This window comes from Strongylocentrotus purpuratus, unplaced genomic scaffold (assembly GCF_000002235.5).
Source record: "Strongylocentrotus purpuratus isolate Spur 01 unplaced genomic scaffold, Spur_5.0 spur5_contig_823, whole genome shotgun sequence".
NCBI lineage: Eukaryota > Metazoa > Echinodermata > Echinoidea > Camarodonta > Strongylocentrotidae > Strongylocentrotus > Strongylocentrotus purpuratus.
Genome location: NW_022145528.1, coordinates 377,319 through 392,536, shown reverse-complemented (window position 1 = coordinate 392,536; position 15,218 = coordinate 377,319). Strand labels below are relative to the sequence as shown.

The window sequence follows — 15,218 nt, the reverse complement described above, 5'->3', positions numbered from 1 at the left end:
TCCCTTTGCCATAGTGTAATATGTGACAATGCATTGATCCTCTCTTACATTTTTTCTCATGACCCCCCCCCCCCCCATTTTTCTCTCGCCCCTATATCTCCCTCTCCCCTCTCTCTCTCTCTCTCTCTCACACACACACACACCCTCTCTCTCTCTCCCTATTTCTTTCTCAAGTTCTCTATCTTTCTCTACATCTCCTACCTTTCTCTCTCCCTCCCTCTTCCCTCCTCTCTCGCTAGCTGTCATTGAAGTTTTAATTTACATTCAGTATTTAAAAAGATAAATTGACAGTTCATAACGCTGTACGTTTCTACACCCGTTTTTTTTCTTCAGTTACACAAGGGCTTTAAGATGTCAAATGTACCAAGTGACATTGCTGTATAACTGCACACTTTTGTTTCATTCAGCTTCATCTTGCCTTTAACATTTGTAATCTTGCTTTATAATGAGGTACTATTCTAATACTCTAATTGATTTGAAGTGGATTTGTGGAAATGACGTCTTTGCTCCAAACTAATTATTTTTGCCAGTATTTTTTTCTTTCTATTAGGACCTGAATTGAAAGTGCAAATAAAAGTTCTTGTGATGATAAATAAATTCTGGTGTTTGTCTTTGAATAGTAATGCATGTTTTGTGAAAGAAAATAAATATGTCATGATTGAAAGTAATCAGAAGTATGATTAAATCAATAAATACAATTATTTTGAATTATATATTTTGGCACCAAGGCCATCTCAGAGAGAGAGAGAGAGAGAGGGGGGGGGGGGGAAAGAAAGATATCTATATATATAGAGAGAGAGAAAAAAAAAAGAAAGATATATATATAATATATATAGAGAGAGAAAGAAAGATACATTAAAAAAATATATATCGAGAGAAGATATATATATATATATATATATATATATATATATATATATATATATATATGTGTGTGTGTGTGTATACAGAGAGAGAATGTGGGTGTGTGTGAGAGAGAGAGAGAATGAGAGGGGATCAGTAAAGGACTGGGGAGAGAAAAAGAAGGTACCGCGGGAAAGAGAGATGAAGACAGATAGTCAGGAGCAGGTTTACACAGGATGAGGGGGGAGAAAGAGAAAGAAAGAAAAAGAAAGAGAGAGAGAAAGAAAGAAAGAGAGAGAAAGAAAGAGAGAGAGAAAGAAAGAAAGAGAGAGAAAGAAAGAGAGAGAAAGAAAGAGAGAGAAAGAGAGAGAGAGAGGGGGGGGGGTGGGGGAGTTTAGGACACTCTCACTCTGAGTTTCTATTCACATCTCCCGTTCGTAACTGAATACACATGTGATGTGATGGATACAAAATCTTTTCATTGTGCGAAACTGCTGATAAAAACCCTGATAAACCAGTTTACTAATGCATTTAAATTGTACCCATACTCCATTGACAGAGAAGGCGTTTCTTGACCACAAACTGAGGTTTTCCAACATAGCAGCAAGCAATTTACATGTATGCCATGTATATTTCACCCAATGAATTCTGCCAAACAGAACACATGAACAACATCGTTTGTCGAACATGGTTGTGGGAAGTAACAGTCCACAAATTGTATGTAACTATAATAATCTAAATGGTCTATTATATCAGTCACTCATCTATCATCAAGGCAAAACACATGAATTATTACTAAAATGACTTTACAACAACAGGGGGGGTGTTTCACAAAGACTAAGCTCGACTTTAAGTTGGAATTGACTATGGCGGGCCGTTCATGCCCGTTTCCTCTCATCATTTACTGGCATTTGTCTCTCAAGGAACGTACAAATCCTGGTCACAAATCTACAGTTTCAATAATTCATTATTGAAGGATAAGATATTATCTAAAGTTTATAATGGTGAGAGTAAACAGTGGCATGAATGGCCTGCCATTAAAGGGATAGTCGAGTTCTGTTGCAGAGGGCGCTAAAAAAAATAATTCTGTTGTGAGATAATGACAAACATATAATTTAAAAGACAAAATCATCTTTGTTTGATCAAAATCTGTTCAGAGACGGCTGAAATATTCATAAATATAACGATTTCTAATACTTGTGTACCACCACAAATATTAGATAATTTGAAAAAGCTGTTTGAAAAAACGAAACAGCGCCTTTTACGTCGTATTTCATCCAATACCAATATTGGCTTTTTTGTTGGCATTTTTGTGTTGGTTATATTACGCACAACCAGCCGGCCCAGGTATTGTTATTTTTAATTAAATAATTAATCAACGATCACCATATTTTTTTGAAAGTGGAGCTGAATTGGTATGATCGGATTGGCTAAATTTCACACATTTTGGGGTCTTAAATTACCTTCATAGCAATTTTAGGTTCTAAAAGGGCACTAGAAATGTCATAGATAAGAATAAGAGCAATAACGATGCACTTTGAAGGCATTTGCGGTCTGAAAACAGAACTCAACTATCCCTTTAAGCCCAACTTAAAGTCGATCTTAGTCTTTGTGAAACACTCCCCAGAACAGAAGGATCCCGCTGCACATATAGTGGGCTATATCTTGAAATAAGTCTCTATATTTTCCTCATTCACAGCAACACAAACCTGAAGACATACCGTAAATTTACAATAAAAGTTGATAGAGCATTCAATTTCCATAGACAGATTATCCATTTGACATTGGTTAACAATATCTTTCAAGGTGCAATATTCAAAGTTAGTTAATGAATACATTACTACAATAAATGTTAGGGAAATATTCAAGAATAATCTTTTACAGACAAAATAGAGAATATAGGAAAATATTGAACAATGTAATAAACTTAAAGATTTGAAAGCTGCATGCATTGCTCATCAAAAGTAGTTTTCACTTGAAGTACCTAGCTAATGTACCAGATGTACAAGAAATTATTTGCTGCAATGACAATTTTTCAAACAGTGAATCCCTTTAATAAACAGTAATATCTAGTCATAAACAATGTAGGTAGATATGTCAAGCAGCATCACAAATAAGATTAATGAAATAACACCATGTGTTAATTAATATCCATAAAACAATACATTGTTCATTTGTATTTGTAAATTAAAGCTCATAAACCCAGATGATCAAACATAAATTTACTCTCCAGTTGTAACAGCCACCGGGGCTCTGTCTTATACAAAGTTGTGATGGTCCAAATCAATCACAAGTCCTCAAATCAATCGCAAGTTTGCAGTCTCCTATCTCTTATGTACATAGTTGCGATTGATATCAATCGCAAAAAAAAGTAGCTATTAATTGCAACTTTTTAAGAGATGAAAACCTTCATAAGTACAAGTTCACCGACATCCCATTGAATCATGTTTAAAAATTAATATATGTATTTCAATGGGATGTCAGTGAAATTGTGCTTATGACAGTTTCGTGAATCGCTACCCAGGCGGACATGTGCGCTATATAATAAGCCATAATTACTATTATACGGATAGCAGCAATTCTACGATATTAAGACACACGTTTTAACATCCTATTCAGTCTTCGCAGTACATATACTGGCTAAGAAAGAAAGAAATGGATGGATTGATAAAACACTTTTACAATGACATTTGTTTACTATAGTTTACTTTGGGCTAGGGTTAGGGTTAGGTATATTGTTTGGTTCATGGCTGCGGTTTGGAAATGGAATATTGTAGGACATTGACAATAGAGGGATTTTGCCAGAGCATGTGTTGCACAACCGTTTGGAGGCACATAATGTACAACAATGTAAATATACAAAACAGGGTAGTCCTACTTAAAATAAAGGATACTTTATCTTGACTTGGGTATATATGATATGCTACTAATTAGGGTAGACCTCCTAGAATGAAAGAAAGTGAGACATTTCTCTTGATTTGGCTACTAAGCAGAGTGGACCTCCTTGAAATAAAGAATATTTTCTCTTGACGTAGGGTGTAACAATGTAAAGTTTGCTGGTAATTACAGCAATTCTCTTTTAAAGCCTGTCTGCACTAGTTTGGCCAGGAGGGATTAGACCTCAGTGCATGGTCACTGACAGGTGATTATCTCATCAATTCAGCTCTCACTTATAACATTAAAAAAGAGGATCATGGGGGACCAATGGTCACAGATTAGGCATTGTTTGCTATATAGAGGGCGCAAGTAGCTAAAGTAGTACAGTGGGGCTTTAAATAAAGGATATTTTCCCTTGACATAGGGTGTAACAATGTAAAGTTTGGCTGGTAATTAGAGCAAATTTCTTTTAAATAAAGGCTGCTTTAATTGTTTTGATTGCAAGGGTGATGAGGGCATGGTCAAGATGGTATCACTGGAATGTGTAACTGGGGTTGGGCGTCGCCCCGCACCACTGACCTACGAACTTCAAGACATCCTGACACTCAGTGCTGTGTGACATCTGGGGAAAGAAGACAAAAACACAAGGATAAATTCATATTTTCTTTGTTATTTTTAATGCGATCAACAAGTTTACTTATGAGATAACGAGATGGTGATGTTAAAGAGAAGGTTCAGTTCTGGGGAGAGGTGGAAAATAATTTGTGAGCGTTATCATTCTTATTATGCAAGTGTGGAAGAACATCAGATAAAAATTTTCCCTGAAAAGCATGGCTCTTCAAATGCCTTAATATTCTAAATATGACAAAAGCTCAAAAATGAGGCTTAATTTTTATGAAATATGTTTGTGTAGTCCCATATACATCTTTTTGTGTACAGTGCTTGTTACTTCACCAAGACTGGGCCAAAGTTCTTAACATTTTGATGACTCCCTTACAGTACACATTAATAATTATATGCTACATGATCAACTTTTTTCTGATCGATTCCACATCGTGTTTTTTACAATGCAATCACATGACCAGAACTCAACTTAAATCTTTAAGTGTCTGTATCTCGACGTACAAAATCATACCTCATCGATATTTTCTGTAAACATAATCGCACAAACACACAACCACCTGAAGCATTAAACAAAATTACTGACCTTTGTAGCCATAAGAAACTTGTTCCAGTCATCTTTGTTGGCTGCCTTGTCGGGGCGTTTGAAATCCAGTTTGTTACGCAGAACAGGGTAGCCTGAAAGGTGAAATAGAAAAGAAAAAATGAATGAGATCTAACTGTTGATTCTCTGGAATGACTTTGAGAGGATGAAGTGACACGTAGTTCCATTTATTTATTTTTTAAATTTATTTATTTATTTATTCATTCCACATTTTACATCGAAAAACAGTTTAAATTTTATTTATTGTTTTTATTATTATTTTTCATTTATTTATTTATTTTATTTTTTTTTGTGTGGAATGCATATATGTAATACCCCCAAAATTCAGCAAGGTAGAATGTTGCACTGGACTGGGATATAGTCGAAACTTCGATTTGATTTAGCGTTATCAAACCTGACCTTCATGTATCATACCAATCCTATAGAAAGTGAGTCTCAACTGATACCTAAATTGGCAAAGCAGAAATTTTATAGATGCTGCTTGTAAGTATCGGCTTGCATGGTGATGTAGAAAAATTACTGAGAGTCCTTTTCAGGACTCCTCAATCCTCCCTCTCTCTCACATGGTGCACCCGCAAGCCTACTGCAGAAATTTTATATTCTTACCTTACCTACAACATGATAGTTACCTTGAATTGGCAATGCATGTACATTCTTTAATTTTGTTGTCTACCTGTGATGATGTAAGTTAAATCTATTTAAACTGAGATTTGAAGAGATTTAAGCGGGACTGCACTACTTGTAGCTACTTGCGCCCTCTATATAGCAAACAATGCTTAAGCGGTACCCGTTGGTCCCCATGGTCCCCTTTTTCTTATGTTATTTGAGCGCTGATATGATGAGATAACCACCTGTCAGTGACCATGCTGGGTGGTCTAAATCCCTCCTGGCCAAACTAGTGCAGATGAGCTTTAAGAGAACTTAGAAGTAAGGACACCTGGGGGGGGGGGGGTGTTTCACAAAACTTGTCATCAGTGACAAATGACAGTTTTTGTTATAAGCTACTGAAATCCTTGCTTCTGATTGGTTATCAGCAGGTTTGTCACTGATTTGTGTCATTTGTCATTGAAAAAGTATTTGTGAAACAACGCGGCGTTGTGGCGTGCCCCTGTAATCCAGCATATAACGGAAGTTACAGACTCATTCAGCCGAGGACGCAGGTTCAAAACTGAGTCACGTCTTTTGGATGATGACGTTAAAAGTCGGTTCCCAGACGTAAATAATCGAATCTGATTGATACACGTCTGTGAAACCCCAATACACACACACACAAACCCCCGTTTTCTTACCTGTAATGACACAGGGTATTGATTTCATGCCTGAGTTGGCAGCGACCAGGGAGGCCACGTAGGTGTCTCTCTCGTCTTTATCCAGGACCTGTTCTACCTGCTGGTCCATGGAGATGGACAGGACCCACTCTTTCACCTCCTCACGAAGATCGTCCTGCATGTAACAAAATAGGATATATTGTTTCATTTTACAGTACTATTCTAACCCTTCTGCACTCCCATTTTGTTAAATAACTGACAAAAACAAATTTTCAAGTGATAACTGTTTTTCTTTTTCTTTCTTTTTCATCTTTAAAGAGAAGGTTGAGTTCTAGGAATAGTTGAACAATAATTTGTGAGCATTATCATTGTTATTATGCAAGTGTGAAAGAACATCAGATAAAACATGTTCCCAGAAAAGCATGGCTCTTCAAATGCCTCCATATTCTAAATATGGCATGTAACAGCATACAAATCGGGACAGATTTTTATGCCAATTTTTGCGTACAATTTGAAGGCATTAGTGAACTGGTTTACCGTATTTGCCGGCGATAAGGCCGCATAGGCCGCACCCCCAACTTTGACATTTCATAGAGGGAAAAAAAAAGAAAAAAAAAGAGAGAAAAAAAAACGGACCAAACAAAATAATTGTAATTTTCTCGTAGAACACCCTTTTTTTTTTACAAACTGATACCAAATTCATCAATATTCTTATAAATTTACAAGAAGTTTACCTAAAAAATGATCGTAATTTAGCAGATCTTCATCGATTTTTGAGCTAGTACTGTATCGCACGCAGATTTGGTATCCTACAATACCCCTACCATGTGCGGTGTAATCCGGAATTGCGTTTTCGACCTGCGCAGTTGTGTTGCGCGGCATCTGCTAGCTCCCTTCTTTTTCTTTTTTGGCGATGCAATGGTACAGACTTATCGATCTAGATCTATCGCCAGATTTTTATTAGAAAAATAAGTTATGCTTTTTTTTTGTCCTCATGTCAACTATGCATCATAAAATTGTTGGTAAGTTGTGTGGAGTTATTCTAGAATTGTCCTGTACCATTGTCTTTCATCCCTGTCCCATATGTCCAAATGGACGTGCTGTTTTGACGGCTGAATTTTGTTGTTATAGCGTAAAGGCCACATCCCGACTTTTTGATATTTTTTCTTGCAAAAACAATGCGGCCTTATCGCCGGCAAATACGGTATTAGGTGATTTTTTTTTATCTGACTCCCACCTGACTCACCAGGGGCGATAGTGAGAGTTAAAAAAAAGGTTTTATAATTCCGAGCATTTGCTCAAGGTGTTCAAGCAGGTCATGCAAAAACGGCACCTCACCCCCATAATTTTAAACTGGATATACATCGATCTTGGGCCTATTATAAAAAATCAACAAAAAAATCAAGAAGTTATCAGGTCTGCTCAGGGGTTATGTAATATCTTTGTTTGATCTGTTGTTGGTCTGGGCATCATCCCACAAAATGGTCATAAGTACAACTTCACCGACATCCCATTGAATCCTGTGTTAAATTTAGTACACACGCTTTAATGGGCCTCATCAGTGTTACTGAGGTATTATTAATTGCCTGGTTCATGTAGACAGGTAAAATTCACACTATTGAACAAATGTTGGAACAGGTAGTTTCTTTTTCTTTCAGGCAGGTCAACTCACAGCGATGTGTTGTTTCTCTGGGAGAGGTACTTCAAATGGAATGTCAGTATCCTGAAAATCAGTGTTGTCCAGGATATCCAGACTGCCTTCTTCAATGGCCTGAAAAAAAAGGAAGGAAAAGATTTAGCATTAATTAATGCAAGCTTGACACAAAAAAGATAGAAGATAATGTTTTGAGTCTTTATAAAAAGGCTGTTCTTTGATTTTGTAATATTAGGGATCTCTTAATCATAAAGGAAGTGGTTATGGTATCTTGGGTTATCAGATACAAAAAGACAACCCCTATTACTACAAACACACTTTTGAAAAAAGACATTAAATTACTGATTACAAGTCGTTCTTGAGATATCGCGATAAGAAGGCTACATCTAGAATTTCAGAAATTGACCTCTGTGACCTTTCACCTTTGACGTATTAGCCCAAAATCTGATCAGATTGTCTTCCTATGGTAATACATATTATCATCAAGTTTGAGCCTTATATCTCTAGTGGTTCTAGATATTTGACCAATGACAAGGCTAACAGTTGGAATTTTAGAGGTTGAGTTCTATGACCTGTGACCCTTGATGTTTGACCTAGTTACTCCAAAATTCAAAGTAGATTGTTTTCCTATGGCCATACATATTATCACGAAGTTTGAGCCTCATATCTCTAGTGGTTCTTTAGATATTACGATAACGAGGCCAACACCTGGATTTTCATACAGTTGACCTCTGTGAACTACATGTATTACTCCAAAATATAATCAGACCGTCTTCCTATGGTGATACATACTATCATCAAGTTTGAAGTTCATATCTCATGTGGTTCTTGAGATATTGCGTTAACAAGAAAGCTGCGACGTACGTATGGACAACCCTTGAAACAAAATGCATCTGGCACCACCGTTGGTGGGCAGAGGCATACAAAAATTACCCAAACTTACCTCGGTCAGATCCAAGAACCTGTTGAGGAACACAAAGGCCATGCTGTACATGTTCTGCGCTCTGGCTTGAACTCCGGCTTCGTAGAATGCTTTGTCTGCTGGGACGTACATATTATCACGAAGTTTGAGCCTCATATCTCTAGTGGTTCTTTAGATATTACGATAACGAGGCCAACACCTGGATTTTCATACAGTTGACCTCTGTGAACTACATGTATTACTCCAAAATATAATCAGACCGTCTTCCTATGGTGATACATACTATCATCAAGTTTGAAGTTCATATCTCATGTGGTTCTTGAGATATTGCGTTAACAAGAAAGCTGCGACGTACGTATGGACAACCCTTGAAACAAAATGCATCTGGCACCACCGTTGGTGGGCAGAGGCATACAAAAATTACCCAAACTTACCTCGGTCAGATCCAAGAACCTGTTGAGGAACACAAAGGCCATGCTGTACATGTTCTGCGCTCTGGCTTGAACTCCGGCTTCGTAGAATGCTTTGTCTGCTGGGACGACGTCACTGTGACGTAAGAGAGCTATGGAGAGCTTAGCTGCTACGGGCTCCTACATTGACAAGGTCACAGGGTAGAACAGGAGTGGATGAATTAATGATTTAGAAAGGAGATCTCGTACAAGAGTATTGCCAACCCTGGGGCAACTACCCATAAGGACAATTGTCCCCCAGTGAGACAACGATCCACAAGGACACCTACCCAACAGACAAACCCAATTACCTTCAGGAAACTCCAACGGGTGGCATTAAATAAAGGGCTAGATACCTGGAGGTTTTGGTTTAGAAGGCAGCCGTCGGAAGTTGATGATGTGGATAATTGTCAGAATGGTCTCAAACCCCCCATCCCTCTTGCACCCCCCCCCCCTCAGGATAAATCTATATATCCCCACCTTCACCATCTTCTTCTGAGCCACCCCCCCCCTCACCCATGACCCTACCCCATTCTACCCCACCCCCCCCCTGCTCCTTCAATCACCATATTCTTCTTTCTTACCAGATTCTTCTGTGCCATGCAAGTACTCTTGACATCGTCTACCACCCACCCCTCCTCTGTGACCCTACCCCATTCCACCCCCCCTCTCCTCCATGACCCCTACCCCATTCCACCCCCCCTCTCCTCCATGACCCCTACCCCATTCAACCCCCCCCCCCCCCCTCCCTGCTTCTTCTTCATCATCATCCTCTTTCTTACCAGGTTCTTCTGAGCCATGCACGCACTCTAAACATTGTCTCACCCCACCCCTCCTCTGTGGCCCTACCCCTCCCCCCCCCCTCCCTGCTTCTTCCATCACCATCATCCTCTTTCTTACCAGGTTCTTTTGAGCCATGCATGCGCTCTTGACATTGTCTCAACCCCCCCCCCCCTCCACCCAATCCTCTCCTTCATGACCCTACCCATTCTACCCCCCCCTTCCCTGCTTCTTCGATCACCATGCACCCTCTTTCTTACCAGGTTCTTCTGTGCCATGCATGCACTCCTGTTGGCATAGTAGTGGGCGACGGTTAGCATCGTTTCAAACTCCTGATGAGGTGCGGTGTTTGCCATCTGTGTCTGTTGCATGTTCTCACACTGTAGATGACAGCAATAGAAATAGATTTAATGTAAATACTGTTAGTATTAGCAATACTATTTATTCATTTTACAAATGTAATAGCGCTTTAACAAACAAAATACAATGACAAACAATTATATATTTCAAAAAAATTGCAATGAAAGGTAATGATCCAAACTTATTCTGATCAGTATTGGTTGAATTAATTTATCAATTATCAACTCGAAAATGGTATTATATCCTCCTTTAAATCTACTTGCACTATGGCATTATCAAACTAAAATACAAATTCATGGATTTAACTTACCAGATTTAGAAGTACATCTCTCAGATCAGCCCAGACTTTGTAAGAGTCTGGTTTATCAAGGTTAGGGGCTGCAAAGATCTCATTAGCAATGCGCTTGTAGATGTTGAAATTCTGAAATAAAGATGATGCAAAAAGCAGTGGATATATAAGCACTGAGAAAAAACATATAATTAAGTTTGAACCAAACACACCAAAGCAAGCAATCATAAATGGCAAACTTATAAATGCAACTAAATTCTTGGGACACTTGGCCTTGAAACACCTGGGGCATTAATTATTAAAGAAATATTCCTAGTCCTACTGAAGATTTTTTTTCTCCTATTTATCTCTCTCTCTCCCCCTCTCCTTCTTTTTCTTTCTTTCTTTCCTTCTCTACTTTTTACCAATTTCCTTATATCTTTTCTCCTCTTCTTATATTTTTGGTGATATTCTAATGCCTTTTATCACAGTGATTTGATGTTTTACCGCTGTTAATTTCAATTATTACATTGTTGTTTTTGTTTTTTCCTTGTTTTGCTTTTACTACTTCTAATGCATGTTATTCTTATATATTAGTTTTATACTGTTTCTTGTTATCCTTATTGAATATATTTCAATAAAATAAAAATTACATAAAAAAAGCGCTAAAATGTATGTGTCTTACCTGTGAATTGGGAGGTGCCCCGTGGTGAACATAGAGATCCAGGGCTTTGAAGAAGTTATTCTCCTTGATAAGGTGACTGGCGTACAAGGCTACATACTTGTGAAGTACCTTGTAGCCTTGCTTCTCAGCCGTTTCCATGCACTTCTCCCACTCGCCACGGTCCACGTACATGTCCAGGGCACCGATGATGTCCACCGTAGCCAACTGGAAAGAAATAATAAATTGAGAGCAAGCTGACAACAATGCGTCACAGACGGTAATACTTATATAATATTGGATGGCTTCGAGTGTGATACAAGAATATATTGCTCGAGCTATGACAATATTGAATGAGTCGGAGACGAGTCCAATATTGTCATATCGAGAGCAATATATTCTTGTATCACACACACAAAGCCATATAATATTATTATTATTATCTATATCAGACTGACTAGTGAAATAACAAAATTTGACTTACCTCAGTAAATATGGCTTTTTAAAAATGTGATATCGATTTCAATATCGATAGTTGAAGTTCCCAGATGACTGAGCAATACGAAAACAGTATTGGTCAGTCATTCGGGTACTGCGCTAAAGACATTGAATACACTGATTTATTGTATATTTACTACAATTTATTAGTATGCTTTGATTCCATCAATAAGGTCACAATAACTTGTTTAACCATATGACAATGCCTATATGGTTAAGTCGCCGGACTGTCGATCACAAGGTCCGCGGCTCTAATGTCCTTTGGCAAGACATTGATCTACATTTGCCACACTCAACCCAGGTGATGTAAACGGGTACCTGGCAGGAATTAATTCTTTGAAATGCTAGAGTGCCGCAATAGCAGCACAGCTAAAGCCGGGGTAATAATCTCCAAGTTTGGAAGCGCTTAGTGATTCTAATAAGCGCTATATAAAAATTGAGTATTATTATTATTATTATATGAAACTTACGGATTCTGCTCTTCCTTCGCTCTTGAGGAATTCCTTGTACTTGTCGTCCACATAGCGCTCGTAGCGAGGTTCAAGCTCCTTGGCCACCTTCTGAGCTCTGGCCCACTCCCCTCCATCCATCAGGGTATCGATGGCTTCCTTGATCAGGTCAAGACTTAGGTACAGCTCTGCAGCCTTCACGAGAGAGAAAAGGAAAAGATTTTACACCGTTGTGTATCCTTAAGAATGGCTTTCCACTGATTTCTAAGTTCCCGTAGTCAATTCAGTATGTGAATTAGGAGGAGGCGCGATAGCTCAGTTGGTAGAGCAGTGGTCTCGTAATCCGATGAAAACAAAAACCAAGTTGATGCGCTAGTGCCCTTTGGTAAGGCATTAATTAATCCTCACTACCACGTCCCTCGGAGATGACCTAAAGCCGTCGGTGCTCTGATTGCTTACTAACAATCATTTATGCGTTCTTAGCAGTCAGGTAAAATAACCACCACTAATTTCAATTTAAGTAAAAGTCATGGAATTCCTGACTGACCTAAGGTTTATAATTATCATTGCAGCATGAGCTAAACCCAGGATTTTGTTACAGAATCTGAGACAAAGTTACCCAATCCCTTTAAGTGTGGATAAAAGGTTGTAGGCGGTTGCCAGACTTACCATGTTGTGCTTGTTGATTTCTGCCAAGCGAGGGCACACTACCTTGGTGACGTCAAGAGCCTTGCTGGAATCCATGAACTTCATGGCTAACTCAGCAGCCTGTATGATAGACAAGACACAAATGCAATGTCAAAGTTCAGGGGAGTCTTTCACAAAGATCCTAAGTTGAACTTAAAAATTATGGAAAGCCATTAGCATCTTTGAAAGTATTTTGTAAAAGTTATTTTAAAAGGCATAGAATTTCAATTCAAATCATTCATATTTTCTATTATCAAAGAGATTTCATGTTCTTGATTTGGAATTCATGAAAAGTCTAAAATACTTGAATTTTTGCTTCGAATATATTTTATTTTAAGGCTACAAATGGCTCTCCATAAGTTTTAAGTCTAACTTAGAGATAAGTTTGACTTAGGATCTTTGTGAAACACCCCCCAGGTTTAAGAAAAAGAGTACCCCACTTTGCCAGAACCTTTATGCTGCATTTCACATTGTTTTCTCAAACCTAAGAAATTAGTGATCTGGGCTCTCTTGAATAGACCTTATCATTGATGGTAACTTACGGTCATTAATGGTATCTTCCATGAAAACCTTGATTTAGTTGGCTGTTGAATGATGTTGCCATGGTAGTTGATATAAATGGCAAAGTGTTATGTATGTTATGCCTGGGATCCCGATCTTAACCATCAATATCGCACAAGGTTTCAGATATCTTCTTTTCTTATATTCTGGTAAATTACAGGTCAACAAAATTGTGCTTGTTTCTTGAATATTTAGTGATTCATAATCATTTAAAATAACACAGTTTTGATTATTTTATTCTCAGTTTCATTATCGCACATCGTACTTTGAACTGCAAATCTACTATTTAAGTCTATAAATTCAGATAGAATATCCAAAACCTTAATGAACCTTACAATACCAAGTGAAATCAGATTGAAATAAAAGGACTATACAGTGAAACCTGTCTATAAAGACCACCCAAGGGAGACAAGAAAAGTGGTCTTTATAGGCAGGTGGTCTTTAAGTACAGGTTCCTTTAGTACATGTTTTAATGAGAAACCATTTTCAAGGGAAATAAAATATGTGGTCTTTATAGACAGGCGGTCTTTATGTACAGGTTCCTTTAGTACATGTTTCAATGAGAAACCATTTTCAAGGGAAATAAAAAAAGTGGTCTTTATAGGCAGGCGGTCTTTATGTACAGGTTCCTTTAGTACATGTTTCAATGAGAAACCATTTTCAAGGGAAATAAAAAATGTGGTCGTAGAAAGGTGGTCATTATTAAAAGCAGGTTTGATTATGTTATTACCTTGTTCCAGCATTGCGCCAGGAGATCAGTATCAGTAGTGAGTTGAGGCGTGAGTTTGAGATAACAGTCTACCGCCCTCGCATACTCTGCAGATGCTTCCCATTCTTTACCTTGCTGTACGAGGTTGTTAGACCCTCTGAAGGAGTCAAGAAGATATTGTGTGAAAATTATCATTACCGTAAATCTCCATGTATAAGACGCACCCCTATTTCTTTAATTTTTTTTGCTGAATTCGTAGGCAGCAAGCCATAGCCGTGTTAAAAAACGCAAGCAGGGAAGGGCCTTCATTTTACTGCGAGGTGCAGTTGAAGGCGTCAATTTGTGCTTGTGAACTTGTCACAAATAATAGTAACAATGTCGTTTTTAAAACTAAAGATGACAGACAAAATTCCTCTAAAGTCCAAACAGAAATCATGCCATACAGGTAGTGTTGTTCTAGTTTCTGTGTGGTGAGTCAACACACCTTTTATGACTGAGCTGGGAGACATTGCCAGGCACAGTACAGGTGGAGCGACATAAATCAACAACAAAAACAAAAACAAAAACAAAAATAAAAACAAAACAAAATTTGTTGTTGTTGTTGTTTTTTTTTTTTTTTGTACCTGTGTATATTTTTTTTTGGCAGGAAAAAAGTGACATCTTATAAACAGAGATTTACAGTATCTTTCAATAGAGAGAAATGCATTCATGAATAACATAAAACTGTTAATTTGTGTAGATAAATAAATATATCCTACAAGCCATCTTTCATTACATCCTTTAAATTAAACTAAAAGGTAAAGGGTAGATTTTAAAAGAGGTCCATCTATCCATAAGGATGAATGTATATTATGAAAATTCATCAAAGGCAATCTAATCTTTGTAATAAGTTCATTTGTATGAAAGTAGAAAAATAAGACATAAAAGAATGGTGAAACTTTGAAATTTATCGGATCCATAATAAGAGATTTATGAACGTTTTAAATGAGATCACTAAATCTATGCAA

At 37.7% G+C, this 15,218-nt stretch overlaps 1 protein-coding gene across 1 annotated transcript in view; it reads right to left on the bottom strand.

The window, feature by feature from the left end:
* Positions 1 to 4,240: 4,240 nt before the first annotated feature.
* The window catches only part of LOC115922691 (intraflagellar transport protein 172 homolog), a 41,855-nt gene continuing 30,877 nt past the window's right edge, over positions 4,241 to 15,218 (bottom strand). Inside the window, exons 28-38 of the mRNA XM_030982067.1 lie at positions 14,233 to 14,368; positions 12,924 to 13,022; positions 12,276 to 12,449; positions 11,332 to 11,535; positions 10,689 to 10,799; positions 10,279 to 10,398; positions 9,224 to 9,379; positions 7,886 to 7,984; positions 6,235 to 6,388; positions 4,928 to 5,019; positions 4,241 to 4,342 (exon numbers count right to left, since the gene is read on the bottom strand). Coding sequence (XP_030837927.1) covers positions 4,253 to 4,342; positions 4,928 to 5,019; positions 6,235 to 6,388; positions 7,886 to 7,984; positions 9,224 to 9,379; positions 10,279 to 10,398; positions 10,689 to 10,799; positions 11,332 to 11,535; positions 12,276 to 12,449; positions 12,924 to 13,022; positions 14,233 to 14,368 — 1,435 coding nt within the window. The 3' untranslated portion in view covers positions 4,241 to 4,252. The remainder of the gene's footprint in view (positions 4,343 to 4,927; positions 5,020 to 6,234; positions 6,389 to 7,885; positions 7,985 to 9,223; positions 9,380 to 10,278; positions 10,399 to 10,688; positions 10,800 to 11,331; positions 11,536 to 12,275; positions 12,450 to 12,923; positions 13,023 to 14,232; positions 14,369 to 15,218) is intronic.